We start from the raw sequence: 27,702 nt of genomic DNA, 5'->3' as shown, positions 1-27,702 counted from the left end.
CCCACTTGTATGAGGGCTCAGCTAGTGTCAGAGGGCCCCGGCCAGAGTCCCCACCAGCAGGGCGGGTGCCAGGTGGGGAGGAGGCAGCTGGGAGGGCCCTGGGCTCGCTGACCTTGCCGGTCAGAGGCCCTGAGGAAGGCGTGTGCCTTAGCCTGTTGGGCTGGATGCCCTGTACTCCCCGGGCCTGCAGGGGAGAGAAAGGGTGGTCCAAGAGACCCTAGGAGAGGTGATCTCTTATGGAAACTTCTTTTTCTTCTGAAAGCCTGTAACAGCAGAATCAAATCTCACAGCTGTTACAGCGGCCTGAAGTTTGATCCAGGGAGGGCCTCCTAGTCAGCTGGGCTCCCAGCTAGCTCCCCTGTGAAGGCCTACCTGAGCCTGCTCGCCCCGCCTCCCCCGGCCTCCATTGGCCACCGAGGAGGCAGAAGTAAGACACACGCCTGCTCGCTGCTGAGAGTCTTTACGATTTGAGACCTTAAACTCCTGGTCATTTTTTGAAAACTAAGAGTGTAATTTAAATGCTGGAGAAAGCTCAGCTTAGACTCTGTCTACTTTGGACGGTGAACTCCAGTGACGGCTGGCGGAGGCCCAGGTAAGAGGGCAGGAGCTCTGGAGGAGGCCAGGGGCAAAGGGCAGGCTGTCCACAGCCTCCCCCTCCAGGAAGGTGGGAGACAGACCACCTTCTGCCAGAAGGTGGTGACCCCTCGAGGCCCAGCTTTCACACGCTGCCGTCTTGGGGGGCCGCGGGCTCACTCGTGCCTCCGGTGCCCCCCCCCGCCCCCCAATCATCAGGAGGGTCCGGGCCTCCAGGTGTAATCAGAGTGTGGGCGACAAACACATCACCAAAGCCGTCCGCACACCGCACGTCCAGCAGGTGCTTTGGTCTGTTCGGATCTGGACTTCACACAACTTAGTTTTGGGGCCTCCCCTTAGTTTGGGGCCTCCCCACAGTTCTGAGGGTGCAGGTGGTGATGGAGGGAGGCGCCCGGTCGGCCCGTGGCCTGGAGTTCAGGGCAGTGGGACAGCCCACGACCAGAGCTTTCCAGACGGTGAACTTTTTGCTGTGCGTGCCCAGCTCTGAACCTCTCTAAGACTGGGTTGCTGTGGGGTTCTTTTCCAATAGAGTTTTTTGAGCTCATTTCCAAAGCTCAGAGCAACAGAGCAGACGACCAGCGCGGGCTGCTAAGGAAGGAGGACCTGGTTCTTCCCGAGTTCCTGCGTCTGCCCCCCGGCCCCTCGGAGCTGGCCCTCCCCCCGCCCGCCGCGGCTAAGGGCCTCGGCAAGAGAAGCTTCACCAGCAACGGCAAGGAAAAGGCTCCCCGGGCCCAGGAGCCGTGGGGGCCCGTCCGAGACTGCCACGAGAGCCCGGGGACGAGCCCCAGCTCGGCCGACAGCCCACCTCTCAGTGCCCCCCAGACCCCCACGCCCCACGCCCAGGAAGCCGAGGCCGGGGGCGTCCAGACCATGGAGGGCGAGCATGTGGCCGACCTGACGCTCACGGGGGAGGGGGACATCAGCAGCCCCAACAGCACTTTATTGCCGCCAACCCCCACCCCGCAGGACTCGGCCGGACCTCCGAGACCAGGTACCTCCAGGTTTGACCCCCCCCCTCACCTTTGAGTCTCTGCTAGTCCGCTGTCCGCCCGCTGTTGTCCACTCAGTTTCCAATAAAAAAAGAAACACTTATGGTAAGTCACCCTCTACCCCAATCCTCTAGCTGATGAGGCGTTCCGGCGTGGCCGCTATCGTCACGGTCCCCGTGGGCCGGCCGCCTCTGCCTTTCCTTTAGGAGCACGTGTGCGTGTGTCCGGGACGGGTCACAGAGGGGCTCAGGGCGAGCGGGCGAGGCCGCGCGATGCTCCGGAAGTGGTGATGCATCTGAGTGGCCCCCGCCTGGACAGACGGCGGCGCTCTCCCGCCAGCCTCCTCCTCGCTCCCGGGTCCCCTGCTGCCTCTGCGCAAGGTCCGGGGAGTTTCTGAAAACGTACGTGCTGTTCTTAAAACGTGCATAGCTGGCACTTTTAGCGTTTTAGTCTCGAGACTGGAAACCAAATAGCATTTGTCTTGAGCAAGTGGTAAGGCCCCGTGTGATTCGGAAGGGCATCCAGGTCCTCTGTAGGGAGGGCTGCGCCCGCTCGCCCGACTCCGTGAGACTGCAGCCGTGTCTGGCCCCGCGTAGCCGGGCCGGGGCTCGGGAGTCCTGGGGGTTCCCGGGCCTGGAATATGCACAGGTGTCCTCCAGACGGATGCTCGAGTTAGCGGGTGTGGAGGTGAGCGATACGGCTGCCCGCGAGCCACGAGTGTGAGGTGTATGAAGCAGGGCTCCTGGCCTTCGGAGCAGCTCCGCCCCACTCGGAACCGGTGTCCCAAAGTGTGTGCATGCGTCACCGGCCCCCGGCCCCCATCCCTCGTCTCTGTGCTGTAGATGAGGCGCCTTTTCAGTGGACACTGTGATAGGGCCACTGGTGGCTGGCCTTTCTCCTCCGTGTGCTCCGTGATGCGCGGACACGTGCTGCGGTCGGCTGTTGGGGGTGACACGAATGCCAACCTTTGCTCCGGCCCCTTGCCGACGGCCGTCCGACTTGTACCGCGGGATCAGGGGGCCGGGGAAGCGCTTGTCGTGTGCGTTCTGTAGATATGTACATATCGGGGCACTTTGGAGGGCACGTGCCACGTGGGCAGGCCCGCCGGGCACCTGCCCACTGACTTCGCACGGACTTCGCACGGACGCCAAACCGGGAGAAGCCTGGTCCCTCCCCGTGTCGCGCCTTCGCACGTCTGCGCTGCGGCTGACTGCCTCTCTGCTCTTTGTTCCGAGTCTGTGTTCTTCCAAGAGTAATAAACTCTGGGTCTTGTCATCGGACTGGTTTAAAGCTCTCTTCTTTTTCTCTTGAACGTTTCTTTCCACTTTCCGTGGGTTCGCCTTGGTACAGTGGCTTATACGGATGTGCCACTCACTCAGGCGATACTCTTGAGCGCCTCCTGTATACCCACAGACACAGCTGTTTAGCGGTGAGCATGGCGAGGGGGCAGTTTGAATGAGGGCCCCCTCGGGGCAGGTGCGGGGAGATCCGGCCCCACACTCTGGCCACACGGTGGCCTGACAGGGGCCTCCTCTCCCCGAGAGCACCGATGCCATCGGTGGGTAGTTAGGCCTCCCCTGTCTGCCATCACCTCCAGGAGACGAGAGTTGGGCGTCGTGTGGTAGTCAGTCACCTGGAGCCCACCGGGCTGGCCGGCCCTGGGTGGGGCTGTGTGCTCCAAGGCTGCGTCGCGGTGTCCCGCCCGCACAGTTCACCCCGCTGGGGGCAGTTTTCCCACGGAACTACCATCAGCTCGGGAAGTGCACCCGGGCCAGCGCCCTCCGTGCCCTGGACGTGGCCCCCGGGATGTCACAGCTGCCCTGTGCTGGGCGCCTCCGGCCTGTGGAGCCAGGCCTCCCCAGCCCCCCCCCCCCCCCCCCCCCCCCCCCCCCCCGGGCGTGGCTCCGCTGAGAGGGAGGGCTCCGGCCGCAGGGACACGGGCCACGAGGGGTGGTGAAGGGTCTGCGGCTACCCGTGTCTTCCTGGAGCCGATGAGCCTGTCTGCCGGGACGGGGCTCGGGCCTCCTTCTGTGCGACACGCGCCAACCCAGCTTGACGAGGGCCAGCCTCGTGGGGGCCTCCGAGCTAGGCTGTCCGTGAGCTCTCTGTTCATGAGGATCTCCGGCCCCACGACAAGCCTGTGTCGGGCGCCTTCCTGTTGGGATGGAAGGAAGCCCGCCCCCGAGATTCCTCCGTCAAGTGAGCGGACAGCGTCTCTCGCTAAGCACTGAATTTTCTCAGCTCGGAGGACAGGTTCCGCCTCAAGTCGCTCTCACAGATTCTAACAATTGCCGTGAAATACTTTTAGCTACACGGTGGCCGCTGTGGATCCGCGCTGGAGACGCACAGTGTGCTGATGCCCCCGCGGCCCAGGCTCCCCAGCTCACGGCCACATCCAGGCCACCCAGCCGGTCGGCCAGCGGCCAGCGGCCAGCCACACACCCCCAGGCAAGGGGGGTTGTCCCTCTGAGGACCACACCACCCGCCCACCCTGGTCCACAGTCCCCAGCACCCTTGCACCAAGAGGCTGTCCGCGCCTGCGTGGCCAAAGCATAGAAGTGTTCAAAAGGACGTGTGCACCGAGAAGGGAGCCCGGTGCAAAGCGCCCCTGCCCTAGGCACAGCCTGAAAATGAAGTCTGTGGTTGCTTTGAGCCTAATTCCCAAAGACGCCCCGGGAGTTCGTGGGCGCCCTTGGGCGCTTCCTGTCCTGCAGAGGACCGGTGGGGGGCTGTGTGTCCTCGGGTCCCAGCAGGAGAGTCAGATTCCCAGGGTAGGCCCTCCGTGGCCGTGCACAGGGTGGTGCCGGCCTCTGACTGGTGTGAGAAGATGCCCACGTCCACATCCTCACGGAGGGCGTTGGGATGTGCCCTGTGGGGCACCTGCTTCCTAGTCAGCAAAACGATCTGTTGGAGTGAATCTTCGGTGAGAGCGCTCAGAGCCGGCAGGGCACTGGCAGCCCCAGCAGCCCCTCCCTCAGGCCTCCCCCACCCTCAGGTGGTACTGGACCCTTGGCTGGGGTCTGCTCGTGAGAAGAGGGTCGGTGGCCAGGAACCCCAGGGAACAGGGCTTGACCGTGTGGTATTCGGGAGAGGTCTTTGTGAGGGGACATCTGGAGCCGCTCCCTGATGGTCTGGGCTGGGAGAAATCTCTCCTTATCTGCCCCCGTGTCTGAGTGACGGATGGGCCAGGAGGGCCCCACGCCCCCACCCCTCACCCAGGCATCGGGCGGTCACGGGAGGAGCCCAGGTTTCCTCCTCATCGCTGTCTGGCCGTGCTGGCACTGGGGGTGTGGGTCAGGGTCCTGGCTGAGCCCCTTCGGGCCCCTTTCAGGAGGCCGGGCTCCCGGGGACCCCACCGGCCAGCTGCCCTTAGCAACTGTGGGGCCCCTCGGTGACCACACGGGCACGGCCAGTGGGGCTACGCACCCCTCCCTGGAAGGGGGCCCTGGTTGGCCATTCCGGCCCGGAGTCTGGGGGGCTCAGGTGTGAGGGGACGCTGCTCAGCGTCTGAGCAGTCTGGGGGGCACAAGTGGCTCACTTGGACACCTCGCTCCACTGTTCCAGTGTCCGGGGTCCCCAAAGGCATACGGCTCTCGGGGGCCCACAGCTTACTTACCAGCGGACAGCTGGAGCTCTCGCTCCACCAACACGTAGCCCATCCGGTGGGGGTCGCTGTGGCCCCGGAACGTGGTTTCCATGGGAACGAGCTGACGCCTTCATCAGAGGGGGGAGGGGGGCCACGCCCTTGACCTTGGCAGTGAGGGTGGCCACAAGCCTTGTCGGCGGCTGCAGGCCCGGGCCCGGGAGCCTGTCTGCACACAGCTGCTCGGTGGTCGGCCCCCTCCCCCTCCCCAGCCGTAGTCCTGATGTGTCACATCTGCTCAGTCACAGGTGATGTGGAAGCCCTGCCTTACTCCAGCCGTGTCCACGGTAGCCACAGGGAGGCCTGGCATGGCCTGGGATGGTCCCAGGGCCCCACCCACCCCCCCATCTCACCCTCCCCCCTCCCCCCCCCCCCCCACCCGGCCCCCCCCTGCCCCACCTCTGCGCTTACTCTTTCTGAATGCGCTCTCCAGCAAAAGCCTGTCCCTTCTATCCGGGTGACCAAGGGATCCCCCACACTGAGCACACCTGCCTCCTGGGGGGGCAGACAGCCCAGTCCTCCTCAGTACAAACAGCGGCATGCATGGAGGTGACTGGCTTTCCAGGGGAGCGTTCTGGTGCTCCAGCCCCACTCTGGCTGGGGTGGGCCCAAGCAGACCTTCCCCGGCTGGATGCCGGGCTGCAAGGCTCCGCAGGCTTCCCAGGGCCGACTGTGTTTGCCCAGCCCCCCTGCCCCCCCCCCCCCACAGCCCCAGCTCAGGCTGTGACAAGTCCGTCCTCCCGGCTGCTGAGGACGAGATGGCCCTGGGACCCCCGCGGCGCAGCCATGCTCGGTGACCCGCCTTTTCTGTGCGTCCTTCCCACCATGCCTGCCTAGGTCTGCTCCACGTGACTTTTGGGTCTGAGTGGGAACCGCAAGCCGCCAGGGGCCGCCTGGGGTTGGCAAAGCCAGAGCACCTGCCCACGGCCCCCCCCCCCGGACCCCACGGCCACGCCTGCACCCCACGTGGCCCCGGGACTGCACGGCCCCCATTCTCCCTGAAGTCGTCCCCTCCCCCCACCGCGTGCTGCTACGTGCAGGTGCTCGGTACAGGCTTTTGCTGAATGAAGACCCTTTAGACCAGCAACCCCCTCCCCGCCCGGCACGTCACGTAGTCCAGTGGGCCTGGGGACCCAGTCAGCCTCTGTGAAAGTGGTGGAACAGGGAACCCGGGGCCAGCAGAGGGCTGGGAAGGGCCAGGGGCCGAGGTCTCCTCCCTTCCCCCTGAATTTGCTAGTTCAGCAGCGCCCACGCCTCCTCGGGCTGCGGGAACTTCTGGGGGGCAGCCTCCCAGGTGATCCAGAGAACGGGCACCAGGAGTCCCAGCAAAGGCTCTGGAGGACAGAGAGGATTCCTCTTGGCCAGGGAGGGCCATGGGACAGGCAGCCGGGCTTGGGTCCCGAAGGAGAGCTTGGAGGTGGCCGAGGGGTCGAGCCAGGCCTCTGGGTCCGGCCCCACTCTACAGCCCGGTGCCCTGCTGTCCCCGAGAGGAGGGGCCCGGCTCCGCTGTCCCGGTGTCCTCACTCGGAGCCTCGACAATCAGAACAGACCTGGCTCTGTTGGCACAGAGAATGCCAGCGGAGAGCGGAGGGGTGGCCCAGGGACAGACGGCCCATGGACGGCACGTGAGGGGCAGGGGAGCTCCCGCCACTCCAGATTGCAGGGGGAGCTCCAGCAGGGTCACGCCCGGAGGGGTCAGCCAGGGGGCAGGGTCTCCGGTGCCCTGAGAAAAGGAGGGGTCGGCAGAGCAGCCCGAGTGAGCAGGAGACCAGGTTTTGGGTGTTTGAGGGACACGGGACAGAGGACCTCCATGAGCCTCGCCAAGCGCGGGCCTCGCGCACGGGGCAGAACCAGGTTCCCTTTGGAAATGGCAGCCGTGTGGCCCGGTGGGGTCCTCACACTGGCCCTGCCGGGGAAGCCTGCTGCACAGCCCCGGGGTCCTGCCCCGAGTCACAGGCCCAGGGCCACCCCTCCCTCAGGGCAGCAAATCTGAGCAGGGCGGGCTGGAAGGGCCTGGCCTGTGGCCACCCTCCCTGCGACACTCGTGCCCTTGACCTGTGGACCCCCCCACTGCCCCGTCTCCAGAGCCAGTCACTCCTTCCTCCCCATCCTGAGCCCACTGAGTTGCCCAGGGGCCCGCGGCCAAGACCTGACCGCCACCCCTGAAGCTCCCTGTGTTCCCAGGGGGTCTGTATGGGGCTGGACAGGAGAAGACTGGGCTCCTGAGCCCGTGTGGGGCCACAGGCCCTTTCATGCCCTGGACAGATGCCCACCCTGGGGGCAAATGATTAAGGGGGGCAAATCCCTGCCTCTCTGCACGCCCCCAGTCCCAGGAGAAGAGCAACGTCATCATCCCCAGGCCCTGCGGCCTGGTGCTGGGGCTGTGGGAACGCAGTGACGCCGGGACGGGGAGATCCCAGCAGGCCCCACAGGGTGTCTGTTGAGCACCCGAAGGGCTGTGGCGTGTGGACCCTCGGACCTTCTGGAGGGCAGGCTTTTTGGAGCTCCACCGACCCCCCAACTGCTCTGCCACCACTGGACCTGCCTGAACGGGATGGGCCTCGAGCAGCCTTCTGTGGGTCGGGGGTGACCCACGCGGGCCAGGCGCCTGATGCCGATATGCGTGGCGGCCCCGGTGAAAGGCCCTCCTTCCGCCTCCTTGACTCGTCGCTGAGAGGTCGGGCTGGACGCCCTCACGGGGGGGTGCGTGCCTCTGCCTGCAGCCCGGACTTGCCCCGGGGTGGGGGGGTGGGGGGCGCGCGGAGGCATCTCCAGAGGTGTGGGGTGCGGTGGGGTCGGGTGACGCTGGGGGCCACAGGGCCGCTGGTAAGCCCGGACTCCTGACCTCCACAGTCATCCCCACTCTTGCTTGTAGGCCTTAGAACCAGGGAGGGAACAGTCTTCCCCTCCACGGCAAGGCTGGGGAAACTGAGGCCCAGGGACGGGCAGTCAGCGGAGCAGGACACCGTGTCCCTGGGGGCTGTGCTCCTTCTCCAGCCTGTCCACTGTGGGCCGGGGCTTGGGGCCTAGGGCTCCCCCTGCCCCCCACAGGCACCTGAGGGTCCAAGGTCACCCCTGCAGATAGGACAGCACTCCCGCCCGTCCCTGGCCAGACGAGGGCCCTAGAGTCCTGCCTGCGCAAGTAGCCCTGGTGGCACGGCTGGTCCCACCCCGAGGGTGAGCCGGGAGCGTGGTGAAGGGGGCCGAGGGTGTGGCCAAGCACACCCACGGCCGCCCCAGGCTGGTCCCCGGGGGCTCCATCCGGAAGACACACTTCTGCCCTCCAGTGGCCCTGCTGGGAGACGTGACTGCCCCCCCAACCCCCACCCCCAGGGTCTAGAAGCTTCCGAGGTGGTTTCAGGCAGCCCGGGGGCAGGGGTGAGGTAGAAGGAAGGTGACAAGGGGTGCCCAGGACCTGGAGGAGAGGCTGGGAAGGACCAGACTTTGTGAGGGTGAAGACGTGTCCCCGAAGCAGCAGTCCGGAGGACAACCAGGTGGCCAGGATGGGAGGGCTTGGGGCGGGGGGGGGGGGGGGGTGGCCAGGAGCCAGGCTTGGGCCCCTGCCCGACTCTGGCCTGAGCCCCAGCCTGCGGAGAAGCCCCACACTGAGGTCCGCAGGTGGAGGCCGGGAGCACCTGGCCTGAGGAACAGCCCCCACCCAGTGCTGGGTCCCCCCCACCAGCCTCAGGAGAGCTGCTCCCCAGAATCCCCTGCGTGGCCAAGGGCCCCATCCCACCCCCCACTTCCCTGAGACCCCCCACCCACCCACCCTGGCCTGAGGGTGAGCCCTGCAGACAGCCCCAGCAGGAGGGATCAGGGGGCCACACTCGCTCGGGCTAGGGGTTTGGGGACCTCAGCAGGTAGCTGACTTCTGTTCTGAAGCCACAGTCGGGCCATGGGAGGGCCACGGGAGTGTCTGAAGGGCACAGGTGACCTGACCCAGGGTCCCCACCTTTGCCATCCCCCTGCACCAGCCTCTTAGGACTCAGGCCCAAGCCCCCTGGCTGGGCCCTCCACACCATGCGGCACATCTGCTGAGAGCCCCCCGCCGTTCTGGGTGGCGGGGGGGGGGGGGGCCCCGGGGGGCCCGGGGGGGGGTGTTTTTTTACCCAGGTGTTGAGGTCGGCGCCCTGCAGACAGCTGTCTGCAGGGCAGACCTTCCCGGCACTTCCGCCCCAGGCCCAGGGCGCCCAGGGTCACGGATCACCTGTGCCTATGTGACGAGGGTGGTGCAGTCTGCTGCCCTGGGTTCCTGCTGGGCTCCAGAGCCCAGGGCAGGGCAGACTGGTGACAGTCTCTCTCTTCTCCCTGTGACAGGAGGCGGAGCGAGAGGCAGCCAGGGCCTCCCAGTCAACACCATCATCGATGTGGACCGCGTTGCTGGCTTGGCACCTGGGCCAGGCAGCAGCATCCCCAGGGTGCGGACGGGCCCCCAGAGGTCACGGGCCAGTGGGCCCCTGACCTCGGACCTCCGTAGCCTGAGCCCCGTCCCAGGTGGGCCTGCCAAGCCCAAGGCCGGCCCACACCACGCGACCTTCGTCTGAGGCTGCCCCGAGGCCCGACCCCGCGTCTGAGCTTCCCCACCTGGACACGTGTGCAGAGGCCCATGATCTCGTGGGGACAGCCCCATATCATCTTGAGGGCCTTGGAGGGGCCACCTTGGCCGCCACACCTTCGGGAGCCAAACCAGGAGAGGGCAGGGGGGCCCGGCCTCGGATGCTGGCCACAGCTGGCTCAGTGGGTTCCTCGGACCCTGTCCCCTGCTGCCCCTTGGCTCCGGCCTTCCCTCAATAAATCAACTTTGGGGACCCCCCGAGTGTCAGCCTCATGCTGGGTGCGGGGGCCAGAGACCCTGCGCTCGGGAAGCCGTTGTCTCGGGGGCTTCTCAGGGGAGGGGTTGAGAAGAAAATGGCTCTTGGTGCTGAGGTCAAGGGTGGGCAGAGAATGAAGGCCACCTAACGGGACCCAAGGTCGTGGTGCTCCGGAGCGTGAGAGGAAGCGACCCTTCTGGGTCAGGGCTCCTGGTCACGTCCGCTTTGTACCATGTCCTGCGGGTCAGTGCGGGGCTCCTTCTGGGGCCACCACCGGTGGGGGAGACCCACAGACGGCGGGGCACTGGGCTGCTGTGGCTCCCACGCGCAGTGGGGACTCTTCAGGCGGCCCCGCCTCAACCCCTGCGCCTGGCCCCAGGGGGGTGGTCTGGCGGGGCCATCTGCGGAGGAACCACCGAGAGGAAACCTGACCGCCCAGAAGGCCTGGGCGCAGCCGGCCCGAGGCCGTGGTGAGTTTGGCTACAGAGCGGCTTGAGCCTCATGGAGCGGGGGGGCAGGCCAGGCCATCGGGCAGGGCCACCGTACGGTGCTGGCTGAAGCAGGTAGAGACCGTCATCGGCCCAGGTTGCCTCAGTGGAACCCCAACATGGAGCAACTGAGGGGCCCAGCACCCCTACCTCCAGGGTTGCTGGGAGGAGCCCAACTCACGAGTACTCAGCAAGGCCCCCGGGGTGGTTCCAGATGCTTGTAGGGGGCAGCGCCCAGCGAGCAGTGCTCTGGATGGGGCCTTGGGAGGGGTCAGAAGGGAGAGCAGGGCCCAGCACCCACCATGTCCCCCCCCACGCCCCAACACTCACCCCTCTCCCCTCCCCCCCAGGCACCCACCATGCTCCCCATGCCCCCCTGAACCCCCGCACCCACCACACTCCCCCACCCCAGCACCCACCACGCTCCCCCCACCCCCTGAACCCCACACCCACCATGCACCAGGCTGGGTGCACACTCAGTTTCCACTCTCCCTCCTTTTGTGCAGATGGCAAAATGGGGGCCCAGAGAGAGAGTGGTCTGGGGGCGCACAGCGGGGTGGCCACAGTGCCCAGCTGATCCCTAGGCCAAAGTGAGGGCCGGCCCTCGCCTCCTCCCCATGTGGGCCACTGAGCTAATCTACAGGGAACCCAGGGCGGCTCTGCCTGGCGCCCTCCAGTCACGCGTTCTGGGACTCGTAGGGGTGGGGAGGACCTACTACGGTGGTGTCCAGGGGGCAGCCTGCCCCAGGTCCCAGATGGAGAGCGCGAGGTGCGTGCAGACCTGGGCAGGATCCTAGGCCATGTCTCTGTGGCCTTGGGGGGCCCTGGGTGCCTGGCTGGGGCTCTTCGGGGGACCTGAGCCACCCAGAGATAGCTGGCCCCAGCCAGAGCTCAGGATGGGGTGGGGGCAGACCCAGACACAAATGGGGACAGCGTCACGTCAGCTAAGCTGTGAAGGGGAAGCCCAGGGCTCAGGGAGTCCAGGGGTGGGAAGGCTTCCTGGAGGAGGTGCCCCGGGGGTCCAGGCCAGGCGGGGGAAGAGACATTCCCAGGCAGCTTGCAGAGTTAGGGCAGGGGGACTGCCGGCTCCGGTGCTGCCCGCCTCCCCAGCTCTACTCCCGTGAGAGCCCCCACCCCAGGCTTATCCTGGGAGGGGCCAAGCTGGAGTGCTGAGGACAGCAGGGGCCCCTGTCCTGGGCTCATTGCCCGCAACACTCAGCCCAGCGCACACACCCTCCTCTGGGCTAGCACCCGCCCCCCAGGCCTGGGAGGCTGAGCACTCGAGGCCACTCTGGTTATCGATAGTTCACTAACAGACCGCAACCAGCCCTGCGGAGAGGCGGGGACCGGATGCTGGGGACCAGATGCTGGGGCCAGGAATTCAGGTCCCCACTGGCTGTGTGTCTGAGGGGTCTGAGGATATTGTCAGGTCCAGGACTAGCGTGGCTGATGCCAGAGGGACCGCTGGACCAGGTGGGGAGAACGGGGCAGCAGACACGAGGACCATGTGGGGCCGGCACTGTGGCAGCCAGGTTAATCATTGCCAGGTGGCCTTGACCCCCCACCTGCCCTGGCCGCTCTGTTTCCGCCTCCTGCTGCCCCTCACGCCAGCTCAGGAGCCACGGGACGCTGGGCCTGGGTTCCCAGCCTTTGCCCCCTGCCCGGAATGGCCCTGCTCCTGCTGCTGCTGCTGGTGCCCTGCGGGGCCCAGCCCCAGGCTGGCAGGGTGAGCGCTGAGCCCGTGGCACGGTGGCCGTGGCCTCCCTGTGCCCACCCTGGGTCCTGGGGCCGGGGTGGGCTGTGGAACGTGGGAGGGCTCCAACTTGGTGAAAGCTGGCCTTCGGCGGGTGAGGTGGCATGCTGGCTGGCCTCGGGGGCCTGGGGGCCTGGGGATCTGACCTGCTGGGCCCCCGCCCGGGGGCATCAGGGCCACTGCCTTGTCTTTGGGTCCCACTGTTTGGGGACTGGGTGGGGGACCTCTCAAGGTCTCACGGCTGCTGTTTAATCCCCCAGAACAGAAGGCAGGGTGCCCCAGCCTCGGCAGATGCCAAGCCCACCCTGTCTAACCCTGTGGGCTCGGCAGGAGGGAAGGGGATGGGGCCGGGCTGAGGAACTCAGGACGGCCAGTGTCCCCTTGGTTTCTCCTCTAAAACTTGAGAGCCACCATGTGGAAACCAGGCCGGGGACTGCGACCGGCCCAGCCAGCAGGGCCTGAGTGTGAGGGGCGCCCATCCCACACCGACGTGATCTCAACCCTCTTTGAACTTCCCAGAACCTTACAGAACGCCCAGAACCTAACGCCACCGTGACCCCGGGGACCCCCACGAACCCCGTAACCTCGGTGACTCCTGTGACCCTGGCCACGAGTGCTCCAGAGACACAGGGACCCCGTGGTAGGGGGCTGAGCCCCCCGCCCAGGGCTCCCTCCAGCAGCAGCCCTGGGAGCCCAGGTGGGTCAGGAGGCCTCCCGGAGGTGGGAGGCTGCACCTGGATGGGCGGGCTGGGAGGGGCTCGGGGGACTGCTGGAGAGTGGGGTGTGCGGTGTGGGGTCAGGAGGTGCCCAGCACGGGAGCCCCTCGACCCCTCTCGCCTCCCCCTGCAGTGCTCACAGAGGACGGGCAGCCCTGTAGTTTCCCCTTCCGCTACGGTGGCCGTATGCTGCACACCTGCACCTCGGAGGGGAGCGCCCACAGGAAGTGGTGGGTCGCCGCTGGGGACAAGGCCCGCATGCACAGACCGTCCGCCTCCCCTCCTCCCGGTCCCCACGGCCCCTTGTCCAATCCGGAGACCCTCCCACCCTCCACACCCCGCCCCCAGACAGCCTGGCCCACAGCAGGTGTAGGGAACGAGCCCCAGGGCGGTCAGAGGGGCCACCCTGTGGGCATCACACTGGGGCGGGCTGATCCCCGGCCCGGGGGACCCAGGTGCCTCCTCTCCCCCAGGTGCGCCACCACTCACAACTATGACCGTGACAGGGCCTGGGGCTACTGTGCGCAGGCCTCAGCGCCCAGGGAGGGCCCAGGTGGGTGCCCAGGGAACGGGGTGGGGGCTCCTGAGCCCAGGCTAGGAGGGGGCTGGGGGCGGTGAGCGCAGGGGAGCATTATCAGGGCAACGTGCCGATGGGGCAGGGGCCAAGGGGACAGAGCTGACCTGGAACCGGGGGCTTGCTTGGAGTACGTGAGGGAACTTTGGGGTTGACCCCGCTGCAGCCCTGGGGGGCTGGGAGAGGACAGAGGAGTCATCAGCCCTGGGAGAGGACAGAGGAGTCATCAGCCCAGGGGCCTGCAGGAGTGCGGAAGGTGGGACCCCTCCCAGACAGGACCCTGCCTTCTCCGAAGCCACCACGGTGCTGCCTCAGTCATTGCTGGGACCAAGGCGCCCCCTGGTGGTGTGGCTGGACCATGCGGCTGCACAGTCCGAGTCCTGGACAGAAAGGAGGGCCCATAGGGTCGACGGGGCACGAGGGTCCCAGGGCACACAGGTGGGGACGGTGCTGTCTGACGGGACACCGGTACAGGGCCAGAGGCCCGCTTGCCCAGGGTCTGAGTGCTGGGCAGGGGTGCTGGGAGACGGGGAAAGGTCTACGCCCCTTCCCGGGACAAGGGCACCCAAGGAACCCAGAAGGGGCACCTTTAAGGTGGTGGGTCCGATGAAGGCCCTGCAGTCCTTGGCAAACAAACAGAGAGGGTCACAGGGTTTGGGGTACACCTGCCCCCTACACCTCCCCCCGTCCCCCCAGCTGCCCTGGATCCCTGTGCCTCTGGCCCATGCCTCAACGGGGGTTCATGCTCCAACACCCAGGACCCCGAGTCCTACCACTGCACCTGCCCCATGGCTTTCACAGGCAAGAACTGTGGCACAGGTGAGCAGGGCCACCGGGGCTTCTGTCGGTGGGAGGGTGGCCGCCCGGGTGCAGTGGGGTGCAGGGCACTCTGCGACCCCCAGAGAGATGCTTCGACGAGACGCGCTATGAGCACTTGGAGGCGGGCGATCGCTGGGCCCGAGTGAGCCAGGGCCGAGTGGAGCAGTGTGAGTGTGCGGGGGGCCAGATCCGCTGCGAGGGCACCCGCCACATAGGTAGGCCACGGCAGGGGGCGGGGCTCGCCGGGTCCCCCAGCGACGGCGCCCTCAAGGCCTGAGGCCTAGCTTCTGAGCCCTCCCCCCAGCTTGCCTGAGCAGCCCGTGCCTGAACGGGGGCACCTGCCACCTGATCGTGGCCACCGGGACCACCGTATGCGCCTGCCCCCCGGGCCACGCTGGGCGGCTCTGCAACATCGGTGAGTGCGTCCGCCTGTGGCCTGCGCCCCGGGGCCCGGCGTCGAGGTGACGCGGCCTGGGGCCCCGGGCTCATCGCCCACCGTGCTGCCCACAGTGCCCAGCCAGCACTGCTTCGTGGGGAGCGGTGCCGAGTACCGAGGCGTGGCCAGCACGGCGGCCTCGGGTCTCAGCTGCCTGGCCTGGAACTCCGACCTGCTGTACCAGGAGCTGCATGTGGACTCGGTGGGCGCCGCGGCCCTGCTCGGCCTGGGCCCCCACGCCTACTGCCGGTCAGCACTGGCCTGCCCCACCCCCCCACCACCTCATGCGACGTGGGTGGGGTCTGTCCTGGGGCAGAGGTCAGGCCCACGGGGCCCAGGGCCACTATGTCCACCCCCAAGCGGAACGCTGCTGGGGAGGGGGCGTCAGGGGCCCCACTCTGCCGGGTCCTCCCACCCCCCTCACCGCCCGCCCACCCGCCTCTCCACGCGCCAGAAACCCAGACAAGGACCAGAGGCCCTGGTGCTACGTGGTGAAGGACCGCGCGCTCTCCTGGGAGTACTGCCGCCTGGACGCCTGCGGTGCGCGAGGGTGGAGACCCCCGTGGGCCTCCCTGCTCCCCTCCCGCGCCTGGCCTCCCCTCGTTGGAGGACCACTGCCCCGTCTGGCAGATGGGGACACTGAGGCTCACTGGAGCAGGGCGCGGCCAAGGTCATGCGGCCAGGGGTCAGAGCAGGTCCCCTGGGGTGGCTCCCACTGAGCCTCAACGGGGCCCCCGACGGCCCCCAGAGACAGGGAAGTGCCGAGCAGGGGTGCCTAGTGTGGGCAGGGGGTCCAGCGGGCACCCCTGGGAGTGGGCAGGGGGCCCCGTGCCCCAGGGCCGTCTGACCCTCCTGGGCTCCCAGGTCCCAGGCTGCTGGGAGGGACAGGAACACCTGCCAGGTTCCCTCCCACCTTGGTTCCCACAAAACCCTGTGATTGGGTGCCATTTCCCCCTCCTGCAGAGGAGGAAAGCTGGGTGCCTGTGAGGGCAGAGCTGGGCTGAGCCCTGGACCCTCTTCCCGATGAGCGGCGGGGGGGGGGGGGGGGGGGGGGGGGGGGGGGGCACCGCCTGGGGGCCTGAGGATGGCAGCCGGGACCCATTCTGGCCCGGGGTGTGCGACCCAGTGACCTGTGCTCCCAGAATCCCTGGCCAGAATTAACCCCCTACCCGCCGAGGTCCTGCTGAGCCAGCCTGAGCCTGCCTCCACGGGGCACCAGACCTGTGGCAAGAGGCACAAGAAAAGGAGCTTCCTCCGGCCACGCATCATTGGTGGCTCGTCCTCACTGCCCGGCTCCCACCCCTGGCTGGCCGCCATCTACATCGGGAACGACTTCTGCGCGGGGAGTCTTGTCCACACCTGCTGGGTGGTGTCTGCGGCCCACTGCTTCTCCAACAGGTGGGCGCCTCTGGCCAGGACCCCCCACTCCATGCTTCATCCCATCCACCGGTCCCCCTCCCGCCGTCTACACTCCGCCCTCCCGGCCGCCCTGCCACCGTCCATCCACACCTCTGCGCTCGCCAGCTGCCGCCCATGTGCCCGCCCACCCTTCACCCCCCGTCCTCCCACCTACCCGTCTGCCTGTCCTCACGCACTTGACGCCACCCGTCGCTCAAGTGCCCCCACGCTTCCCCACCTGCCCGTGTAACCCCCACGTCCGGCCCCTCATCTGACCGTCGCCCCACTGACCCAGGAGGGACTCGGCAATCAGCCCGGTGCAGGGCGTGGAAGCTGCAGAGACCAGCCCCACCCCTGCGCCCCGGGGAGCCCCGGCAGTCCTGCGTCGGGGGTGGGGCGGGGCGGCTCTCGGAGGAGTGGCCCGGTGCCGAGAGGGCGATGGGCGGGGCCGTCCTCTGTGAAGATCCCGCCCCTCCCCGACCCAGACCCCGCCCACCCCGCCTCCCTCGGGGCCGCGGAGGCCTCGCCCACTCAGTGAGCCTGCAGGCGGGCTGGGGCTCCGGCCGGCCGCCACTGGGGCAGTAGGGGTCCAGGGCGTGGGGCCCACCGGCACACACCGGAGGAGCAGGAAAGACCAGCCCCTCCCCAGCTTCCACCCGCTGTGATGGGGACAAGGTTCCCCATCTGGGGGTCCAGACTGGGAGGCTCCCCCCTGGGGGGAGGCCAGTGGGAGGGGATGGGCCTGACGGTGGCATCCCGGGGATTAGGGGCTGCGGGAGGTCTGGGGGGGGTTGTCAGTGTGAGAGTCTGGCACTGAGCCCCCCTCAGTCAGCCAGGGACCATGGCACGGGTGGGGGGCAGTGGGCTCAAGTCAGGCGAGGGTTTAAGAGGCTGGGGCAGGGGGTGCGCCCGGGTGGCTCAGTCGGTTGAGCCTCCGGCTTCCGCTCAGGTCAGGACCTCATGGTTTGTGGGTTTCGAGCCCCGTGTGGGGGCTCTATGCTGACAGCTCAGATCCTAGAGCCTGGTCCGGATTCTGTGTCTTCCTCTCTCTCTGCACCTCCCTCGCTCCTGCTCTGTCTCTCAGCAATATGATTAATGTTAAAAAAAAAAAAAAAAAAAAAAAGAGGCTGGGGCAGGAGAGCAGGGGCCCACTCCTCCCATCCATGGCAGGGCTGGGGAGGGGCCAGGCAGGGGCAGTGAGGTAGACAGGGGTGTTAGAGGGGGGTTCCTGGACTCCCAGGTGCCCCTCAGGAGGGGCATGCTCCTTTAGCAAAGGGCAGAACCTAGCACCCAGAGCTGGCAGACAGCCCGCTCCTCCCTGCCCTGCACTTGGGCCAGCCCGGTCCTCCTCCTGTCCCTGGAGGCCTGGGGGCTCCAAGCCCTCAGTTCACTGGCCATCCACCCTGAGAGCCCACCCGAGCAAGACCCAAGAATGGCCAGCTCTGGCCCTGGATTGGGTTGACGGCCTTGTCCAGAGGCCAGGCACCCAGCCCTACTGTGTGCTGAGCATCTGGCCAGCTGCCCGTGGCACAGGAGCCCGTCTTCCAGAAGGGCCTACGGCCTGGGACGGCCTAGTGGCCAAGGTCCCACGGTGGCCTGGAGCTGGAGTCCAAGGCAGGAGGGCCAAGCCAGCATGAGAGCTCACCGCTTCCACAGGAGATGGGAAGGACCGAGAAGCTGACCATGGGGGCCCAGGGCTGTGCCCAGCAGGAGTGAGGGGCTGTATCTGGGGGCCCCCACACGCTAGATAGAAGCTGGGTCAGGGCTACCAGGCAGGGCTGGGGGCTCCACCCACTCAGGCCCCGATCAGCACAGCCCCCATGCCCCCGTCTGCATGAGGTCCCCGGAATTACTAAAGGGGTGTGTGTGTGTGTGTGTGTGTGTGTGTGTGGCCAGAGCCCAGCCCTCTCCTGCCCCTGCTCAGCCCCCCAAGGGCTGCAGGGGGCCTGCACAGTCCTGGATCTCCAGGACGCTTGAGCCATCATGGGTCATGGGGAGAGCCAACCTCAGGGGCCTGAGGGGAGGGCCCGGGTCCTGCTGTCACCAGCCGTGTCGCACAGCCCCCGCAGGGAAAGTGTCTTAGTGGTCCTAGGCCAACACTTCTTCAACCAGACAACAGACGTAACGCAGACGTTTGGCATCGAGAAGTACATCCCTTACCCCATGTACTCAGTGTTCAACCCCAGTGACCATGACCTGGGTAAGTGAGGCTTGGGGCTCGTTGGGGTGCAACAGGCCAGAGCCAGGAGAGGGGCAGGGGTAGGCACGAGGCCGACCTGGGGAGAGGGGCATGGAGAGAGGGGGAGGGAAAGGTGGGGGGAGGGGAGGGGAGTCGGGTGCAGGGCAGCGAGGGTGCCCGGGACGGCAGAGTGGCCTTGGCCTGGTGGGAGGAGGATGCGGGTCTCCCAGTGCCCAGCCCCTCCGCCTCTGGCACCACCCTCTGTCCGGCACGGCCCCCCCCCCCCCCCGTGTCCCAGGCTGACCTCTGGTCTCTCTCCTGCCCAGTCCTGATCCGGCTGAAGAAGAAGGGGGACCGCTGTGCCGTCCGCTCCCAGTTTGTCCAGCCCATCTGCCTGCCTGAGCCCAGCAGCCCCTTCCCCGCCGGACACAAGTGCCAGATCGCTGGCTGGGGCCACCAGGATGAGAGTGAGTGGGGGTGGGAGCATCGTGGCCAGGGGTGTGGCGGGGCGGGCCCCCCCCCGCCCCCCGCCCCCCGGGGGGCGGGGGGGGGGGGCGCGGGGGCGCGGGGGGGGGGGCCCCCCCCCCCCCCCCCCCGCAAGCCTCACCCAGCCTGAGGGCACCTGTCCGCAGACGTGAGTGGCTACTCCAGCTCCCTGCGGGAGGCACTCGTCCCCCTGGTGGCAGACCACAAGTGCAGCAGCCCCGAGGTGTATGGGGCCGACATCAGCCCCCACATGCTGTGCGCTGGCTACTTCGACTGCAAGTCTGACGCCTGCCAGGTGAGCCAGGGCTCTCAAGGATGCCGGCCCCCCGCCCCGGGTTGGGGGGGGGGGCGGGAGCTCAGAGCCGAAAGGGACCTTGACTTGAAGAGCCAGCAGGGGAGCCGGGCAGAGAGTGCCCCTCCCAGTCAGTGGCCCGCACCCCCAGGCTGGGCATCCACTACTTCTGGAGGCTGTCCCTGTCCCAGCCGGCGGGGAGGAGCCCCTCTCACATGATGGGGAGGCTGAGGCCCAGGGAGGGGCAGGGTCTCAAAGCCTGGACGTGTCCCAGTTGCCCAGCCACAGGTGGGCACGTGACACTAACGGCCAAGTCCCTTTTCGTCCAGAGTTCCTCCAAGTGGGCTCAGTCGATCAGCCCGTCCCCAGAGCTGATTTATCGAGGGCTCCACGAGCACTGTCTTGTTCAGGCTACACGTCAGCCCCGAGACGGAGGAACAGCTTTACTTGCCATTTTATAGACGGACAAACTGAGGCTCAGAGAGGTCCTGTCACTCTTCCCAGGTCACACCGCTCAGAAGCGGCAGGGTGGGGGGGGCCTTGACACTGGCCCACATGATCGGACGAGCACCTTTGGGGGAAGTCAGGATGGGTTTCTGCACGAGGGGGCATTTGCACTTATTTGGAGGACTGAATAGGAGTCTGCCAGGTGGCTGGGAGGGCATTTCAAGGGGGGGACTGAGCCTGAGCCAGAACACGGGGACCCCCTCCCACCTGGTCCGTGCAGGGCGCGTGCTGGCGGGCCGGCTCGGGAGCCCGATTGAGGAGCTCACTGCTGGGCGTGGGGCTGAGAGGGATCCATGGCACAGGTGCAGTCACAGCGGCCCTGGAACCCGGTGACCTCGTGTCTAGGAGGCTGGGGGAGGGGGGACAGTGCTCCACCTGAAACACCCTTGTCTTCTGTCCCCCACACGGCAGCAAGTCTGCATCGGGAGCTCCTGGGAGTCCTCACCAGAGGCTCCTCTGGAGACATTCTCGGGCCTGGGGCTCGGGAGGCGGGAGCGGGAGCACCTCTGTGCTGCTGAGGGGCTGAGCCGGCCTGCCTCTGCTGCAGGGGGACTCAGGCGGGCCCCTGGCCTGTGAGAAGAACGGCCTGGCCTACCTGTACGGCATCATCAGCTGGGGCGACGGCTGTGGGAGGCTTAACAAACCTGGCGTCTACACCCGTGTGGCCAATTACGTGGACTGGATCAACGACCGGATCCGGCCCCCTAAGCGGCCTGCGGATCCCTCCTGAGGCACCCCACCCCTGGCGTGGGCGTCCCGCCTCTCACCGCTCCCAAACTCCTGCAATAAAGATGTCTCTGCGAACCCGGCCCACGCTGCCCGTGCGTCTGCGCCCGGCTCAGCCCTCCGTCCCGGGCCTTGACCCCCGGCCCACGTCTGTAGATGGCGTGGCTGAGGGCCAGGGCTCCCGGAGCCAGGGCCCCACCTTCCTTTGCTCAGTGGAGAAGGGAGCCTGCAACCCCCCGGGAGGGGTCTGGCCCCAAGACCTGGGGGGGTGGGGGGGTGGGGGGTCAGGGCAGGGGACTTAGTCTGGAGCCTGTCCAGAGCCCGAGCTGTCTCTAGCCACCCCACTCAGGCCACCCCCAGGCAGGTAGGGCTGGGGCCCAGGCACCCCGCGTTGTCCCAGGGCGGAGTCCAAGCCAAATAGCGCTTGGGACCTTAAGACTTACGACGGTTCGTTTGAAACGGCTGCTGGCACTCATTCTCCTTCAAGAGGGCAACCTGACTGCAGCCGTCCCCAGGGGGAAGGCCAGGGACTCCCTCTGAGGGAGACCAGCAGGCCCAGAGACCGCCAAGGGCATCCAGGGCAGTGGGCCACTACTGCTAGGTACCTCCAGGAGCCAAGCTCCTGCAGCAGCTGGCCAGGACACCTTGGGGAAGGATTCACAGATGCTGGGAAGAGCCCAGGATTCCAGGCAGAGAGAGAGAGAGAGAGAGAGCGGCAGCTGCAAAGGTCCTGAGGCAGGGGTCGTGGCTTGTCTGAATCAAAATAAGGAAGTGTGGTTGGAGACCAGAGGAGGCAGGGATGGGGGGCTGATGTGGGCTGCAGTGAGGTACGGGGTGTGCCCTGGGGTCCCTGACGGGGCTTCGGCAGGGTGGACACGCAAAGACCTCTGTGGCCAGGGGGAGAGACCTGGGTGTGGGGGCAGGACAGAGGGGAGCTGCCGCCATAGCCCTGGTGCCCAGCAGCGCGTGCCTCAGGGAGCCGGGGGGGGCCCTGGTCTCGGGGAGAGGCCGGGGGATGACCCCACATTCAGTGCCTCCACACGGTCCTCCACGCAGTCCCCACCCACCTCTCCTGCTCCTCGACCCCCAAAGCCTCTTTCTCCCCTGTCGTCTCCACAGCCCCTGCCTTGGACCACGTCTCACCACCTCTCTCTGAAGTGACAGGCCAGGGCTTTCTGAATGTCACTGCCCGCCTACCTCGGAACCTCCCCTAATCCCTGTGGCCTGACCCCACCTACCTCCCGCCCCTCTTCTGTCCCCGCCCCGCCCCCCGGTCTGTGCTCTGGCCACTCTGGCCTCCCTCTGTCCATGCAACTGACCGGAGCCCTCACTCATGCTGTTCCCACTGCTTCTAGAATGTTCTCTCCCAGGCCACCCCTCCCCCTTTCACTCGGTGGAGCTCAGGTTACTCGTGGAGGCTGCTCCTGAGAGGCCAGGCTAGTCGGGTCCTGCCCCAGTCGTTCCTGTCCTCACGTGTGCACGTGGGTGCAGAGGACATGGGCTTTGCCAGCCGCCTCTGCTCTTGGCCTGTGTCGGGACCGCGTCCCGAGGCTAGGCGGATACAGCGGGAACAAAGGCAGCTTTGTCTTCCTCCTGTGACCCGGTCCGGCGCTCGGCCTCTTGCTGACATTGGTTTGCCAGCGATCCGTTCCCGTCCCGAGAGAGGAAGACGCCCCAGAGTCCCCTTCCCTGAGACTTCTCGCACTAAGCTCTCATTTGCCCAAATGGGGCCCCAAGGGCACACGTAGCTGCAGAGGAGGCTGGGACGGCAGGGGACTGGGTTGTCATGACCAGATCAGACACATCACGATGGGCACGCACCGCTCCAAGCAAGACCAGAGAAGAGAGCCCGGTCCTGAGCCCTGGTCCCTCTCCCCACGGCCCCTCCAGCTGGCCGAAGCGCCCTGCTGAAGCCCCCACGTGTTGGTCCCAGCCCAGGGCGCGGAGTCTGGTTGCCGTCGCCGCAGGAGCTCCAAGCGTGGGGAATGTGGGGCCTCCGGCAGCCTGTGCTTGGCTCTGCCCCGCCATAACCACCCCCCCCCACCTCGCCCCTTCTCCCCTGTGGGTGTTGGCCTGGATCTGTTAAAGAGGTGGCTCTCGATTATAGACTGTCTAGCACGAGGCCGACCTTGCATTTCCCCAGGAAGCTGATCTCCGAGGACAGCATCAAAGGGCTCCTGTGCCCGCTGGGTTATTTAGGACATGGGGGAGTCCCCGCAGCAGCTCAGAGGAGGGAGGAGAGTGAGATTGGGATATCGATTTCCCTGGCTCCCTCCTTTTGGGGCCACCTCGATGTTATAAGTTGAACTGTGTCCTCCTAAGACTCGTATGTTGAAGTCCTAACCCCCAGGACCTCAGAATGTGATCTTACTTGGAGGGAGGGTCTTTATAGAGGTGATCAATCAGAAATGAGGTCACCAGGGTGGGCCCTGATCCAGTATGACTGTGCCCCTAGAAGGAGGGGAAACGTGGACACACACACACACACACACACACACACACAGAAGTGCCACAGTGGAAGGTGGCCTTCGACAGGCGGAGGGCAGAGGCTTGGGGCAGGCCCTCCTTCACACCCCAGAAGGAACCAGCCCTGACGATTATCTCGATCTTGGACTCTGGGCTCCAGAATTGTGAGACCATTGATTTCTGCTGTTTCAGCCCTGTCTCTGGCACCTTGTCCTGGGACCCTAGAGGACAGACACACCCAGATCCCTTGACCGAAGGTCACCGCTCCTTTCAAAGATGGGAATGACCGTCGCCTTCGTGGATCGGTGACCTCTTCCTCTGGCCTAGAGGCGGTATCGACCCCACCCCACCCCCGTCCAGCCCTGGGCCACCGAGTTACCCTTGGTGGCTCCCCTCCAACACCACCTGTCCGATTATCCTGATGCTGTGCCAGCCTGTTGGGACCCTGGCTGATCCATGCTGCCTTACTTTTTACAAGCTTTTTGGGATTTACTCTCATTTGTTTTTAGGACTTTATTATGCTTCTGAGTGAGATCGGCCTTTCTTACACTCCTTGACTCACACAATGACTTCAGGAGTATCCCTTCTTTTATCGTTCCCCGGAGGACTCTGGAATGATCTATCTTTGAAAGTTTGGTAGAATCCTGCATAAAATTCCCTGGGTCCAGAGTTTTCTTTACTACTGGCTCAGTATGTCAGTAGTTGCTGCACTGAGGATTCTGTTTTTTCTCGCACCAGTTATAGGAGGCCGCACTTTTATGAATTTGTCTGTCTAAATTGTCACATTTGTTGCCGTGGAGTTGCTGCTGGTGTCCCCCGTCACTTAATCTCAGACGGACCAGAGCCCTGACTTTGTGTCAGCCACCTCCTGGCCTCCCGCGCTGCGGTCGAGAAACCAGCTTTACGTCAATTGTTCTTTCATAAGGACCCTCCGTCCTCCGGTGGCTTTTAGGACGCCCTTCTCTCCGACGTGGGGCTCCTCCCTGTCTCCTACCTTGCTTGCCGTCTGTTGGAACCTCACTCAGCTTGAAGGTGGCTGGCACCCTGCCTGGGTGGTGACTCAGGGATCCAGCCTCCTTGTATCTGGAGCTTCCGGTGTCCGGTGAGGCTTGGAGTCCACCCCCAGACACTTTTTCTGTGTCACCACTGACCTGGAAACTCAGGGTCCTGATCCGGACAGTCATGTACTGAGCTCACCATTCTGTGGGCTGGTAACTTGGCGTGGGCGGGGCTGGCCGGTACTCTGGGCGGGGCTGGCCAGTTTTCTAGGAGGGGCTGGCTGGTTCTCTGGGCGGGGCTGGTGAGGGCGGAGCTAGCTGGTTTTCTGGGCGGGACTGGCCACTTGGCATGGGCGGGGCTGGCCACCTGGCGTGGGCGGGGCTGGCCGGTTCTCTGGGTGGGGCTGACCAGTTTCCTGGGCGGGGCTGGGTGGTTCTCTGGGTGGGGTTAGTGTGGGCGGAGCTGGCTGGTTCTCTGGGCGGGGCTGGCAACCTGGCATGGGCGGGGCTGGCCGGTTCTCTGGGCGGGGGCTGCCTCATTCTCACAGCTGGAGGCATCAGTGAGTCTTGGGCTATTCTGCTTCTGGGAGTCACCTGGCTGTTGGCTCCTGCCATGGGGTGACTAGGCCACATGTCGCTCCTCATCCAGTGGGTCAGCCTGGACTTGTTCCCGTGGTGGAGGCTGGGCTCCAAAAGAAAGAGGAGCGGATGTGAGCATTTCCATTGTGCTTCATTCGTCCAAGCCAGCCATATTCCAGGTGGACAGACGGATTCCAACCTCAGTGGGAGGACGTATACGGTCACACTTCCAGGGTGCGGGTGTGGCGGGAGGAGTCACTGCAGCCATTTGTTCAAACGATCTCCCACATTGTCTGTCCCAGCTCAGACTGCCACCAGCTAGGTAGGGCTTAGACAACAGGAACTTACTTCTCACAGTTCTGGAGGCTGAAGTCCTAGATCAAGGTCCGTCAGGGCCGGTTTCTAGCGAGGCCTCCCTTCCAGGCTGCAGAGGCCACCTTCCCGCTCCGCGTGTGCTCTGAGAGAGGGGACATTGCTGTGTCTCTCCCTCTGCTGGGAAGGCCACAGTCCTGTGGGATTGGGACCCCACCCTTATGATCTCATTTAACCTTAACTGCTTCCGTAAAGACCGTATCTCCAAATACAGCCACGTGGGGGGTTCGGGCTTCAACCCAAGTGTTTTGGGGGACGTGATTCAGCCATGACACACCCCCTCATTGTGGGGTGAATGTAAAGTGTGGGAGATGGTGCCAGGTGCCCTCGGCTGGGCCTGGAAGTGGGGCTCATCTCTTCTGCCCAGACTCCACTGGCCAGGACCCCTTCGTACAGCCCCACCTATCCGCAAGGGGCGGGTAGACACAGGGCACGGTGTTTGCCCCTGTCAGGTGGTTCCGAGCCCCTGGAGATCCCAGATGAGGCAGCCCGGCCCTGGTCCCGATCGTCACTGTGTGTTTGTGGACCCATGATCATTTTCAAAGACCCTCACACACACAGTCTCACGTAGGGGCTCATCATCATAATATGAGGCAAGAAGAGGAAACGGAGACCAGAGAGGTCACGTGACGGTTCAAGTTCGTTTGGGTGGTGAGTGAGTGGCAGGGGCAGTGTCTGGAGCCGGGTCCTGTGGCCCAAGTCTGTGGCAGTGGCAGTGGCAGTGTCCCTGGCCGTGATGTCCAGCAGCGGCACCCCCGGCCGTGTGGTCAGTCAGGGATGACCACACGTCATTAACGTCGCTAGCGGCCATGGGGTTCTTGGGAGGGGCCAGCCATGCCCCGCGGCCGTGAGTCCGGCTGTGTGGTGGTGCTGGGCCGGGGCGGCATCTGGTGTTAGGAACGTGGCTGTGCTTCCCTGCCGCCCTGCCTCCCAAGGGTCCTGCTGGCTCTGCAGCCTCCCCCGGGTTCTACTAGAGGCCTGACACTCTCCCAGCAAATTCCTTCCTGCCCCAGCGGCCAGAGTCAGTTTCACGCAGCAACTGGGGCTGGAGCAGCTGAAGAAACTGTCTCAGTCCCCTTGGACTGCTGTGTCAGAATGCCACAGGCCAGGGGCTGTTTCTCACAGTGCTGAGGCCAGGAGTCCGAGACGAGGGCACGGGCAGTGTCGCGTTCTGGCGAGAGCCGCTTGCTGGCTGCGGACGGCCACCTTCTTGCTACGCGCTCACACAGCGGGGAGAGACCATCTCCTTGCGCCGCTTCTTACAAGGACACTATAAGGACACTACAGATCTTCCCCAACTTACGATGAGCTTGCCGTGGAAATGCTAGGAGTCCAAAAGGCACTGAATACGTCTCCCTAGCGAACGCGGTGGCTCAGCCTGGCCTGCCTGTCCCAGGACTCTCACATCAGCCCACAGTGGGGCAAAATCATCCAGCACAAAGTCTGTGTTAGAACAGTGTCGACCATCTCACGTGTCTCATTGAAAGCGAAAAGGGTTCGGTGGGTGTAGACGGTGGTCAGTGCACCGATCGTTCCCCCTGGTGACTGGGTGGCCGGCCGGGAGCGGCTGGCCAGGGGCCTCGGGCCTTACAGACTGTGCCTCACAGACCGCTAGCCCGGGAAAAGATCCAAAGTCAAAATCTGAGGTACAGCTTCTACGGGATGTGGATTGCTTTCCCCCTGTCCTGGAGTTGGAAAATCCTAAGTCGAACCATCTGTAATTGGGTCATGGGAGCTCTACCCTCATGACCTAGTCGTGTCCCAAAGGCCCGACCTCCTAGCTCCGTCCCACCGAGCAGGGGTTTGATCTTCAACACGTGAATCTGGGGGGACACAAACATGCGGACCACAGCAGGAACGGAGGAGCAGAGAGGCCCGAAGTCTGGGAGTAGGAGCCCCCCTTCTGCAGCCCCGGCGGCCACGTGGAGGGGAGGAGGCTGTCTGTCCTGCTCCGGCCCGCATTTTCCGGCCGGTGCGGGAGCAGGTGCAGCTGCCAGGCAGGGCAGGAGCCTGGGTCTCGGCCAGGGCTTGGGAATGCAGCAGGGCCCTGCCCCTCCCTGCAGGGATGACCGAGTGCCAGGCGCCTGGGGCGGCGGATGTGTTGCTGGCCACAGCCCCCAGCCGCCATCCGGCTCCATGCCGCCGCCGCCGGCTGTCCCACGCCGGCCCCTGGGGGCCTGAGATGTGCGGGGGGGGGGGGGGGGGGGCGCATGAATGGGGCTCTGTGGCTAGGCAACTGCTCCACAGAGGGCGGCTGCTGGCTGCACAGGTGATGTGGGGGTGGGGGAGCCGGGGGACGTGGGAGAAACAGAGCCGCTTCGGGGCCTGGTGTGACCCTGCTGCACATCGGGCCCCAGCCAGACGGCACCCCGGCATCCCATTCGAGCCCGTGGCCCACCGGGGACCCACCCTGTCAGGTCCCCAGGGGCAGCGGGAGCGTGTGCCCCAAGGGGGTGAGCCTGGCTCTCTGCACCCGGCATGGCCGCTGCTCAGTCGGGGACTCCGAACCAGGGCTTGCCAGGCCCTCCCCCCCCCGCCCCCCCCCCCCCCTCGGCTACAGACTCTGCTGACCGGCTCAGTCCTGGCCATGAGACCCCCTGCCCACCGCTCTGACATTAGATCCCCCTCAGTGAGAGGCCCTAGCCCGAAGGGCCTGCGCAGGGCGAAGGCTCGCATGCATGCCCGCCCCACGAACGCCGGCCTCCCTGCCCGTGCCCATTGGAGTCAACGGAACAGTGTTTGTTCCTCCCCACCCTCCCGGCCAGAACATAAACTCCCTGAGGCCGGGAACACTGCGTTTCCTTGCTTTCCGAGGGCACTGCCCCGTCCCCTCTGCTGCTGTCCCCCTCATCCTGTGATGCTCCTGGAGGCATGGG

General features: G+C 65.8%; 2 protein-coding genes across 6 annotated transcripts in view; both read left to right on the top strand.

The window, feature by feature from the left end:
- Positions 1 to 10,037, top strand: part of RGS12 (regulator of G protein signaling 12) — a 122,979-nt gene extending 112,942 nt beyond the window's left edge. For 3 of the 5 annotated variants that reach the window (XM_040488982.1, XM_040488975.1, XM_040489006.1), the window contains 2 exons: positions 1,124 to 1,585; positions 9,544 to 10,037. In XM_040488982.1, the coding sequence (XP_040344916.1) occupies positions 1,124 to 1,585; positions 9,544 to 9,770 (689 nt within the window). In that variant the 3' untranslated portion in view covers positions 9,771 to 10,037. Of the gene's footprint in view, positions 1 to 1,123; positions 1,586 to 9,543 lie in introns of those variants that run through there. The other 2 variants (XM_040488988.1, XM_040488997.1) reach the window with 2 other exon arrangements.
- Positions 10,038 to 12,068: 2,031 nt separating this feature from the next.
- HGFAC (HGF activator) lies at positions 12,069 to 20,494 on the top strand (the record flags this gene model as incomplete). The annotated part of the gene is made up of 14 exons (XM_040495641.1): positions 12,069 to 12,251; positions 12,798 to 12,975; positions 13,128 to 13,224; positions 13,468 to 13,547; positions 14,265 to 14,387; positions 14,471 to 14,602; positions 14,692 to 14,802; positions 14,898 to 15,072; positions 15,278 to 15,363; positions 15,966 to 16,221; positions 18,282 to 18,421; positions 18,727 to 18,867; positions 19,033 to 19,181; positions 20,233 to 20,494. Coding segments are annotated over 14 exons (2,034 nt in total), but the record flags the coding sequence as incomplete, so codon positions are not given.
- Positions 20,495 to 27,702: the final 7,208 nt, after the last annotated feature.

This window comes from Herpailurus yagouaroundi, unplaced genomic scaffold (assembly GCF_014898765.1).
Source record: "Herpailurus yagouaroundi ecotype Mexico unplaced genomic scaffold, PumYag 28, whole genome shotgun sequence".
Classification (NCBI taxonomy): domain Eukaryota; kingdom Metazoa; phylum Chordata; class Mammalia; order Carnivora; family Felidae; genus Herpailurus; species Herpailurus yagouaroundi.
This window is presented reverse-complemented; position numbering and strand designations above follow the sequence as displayed.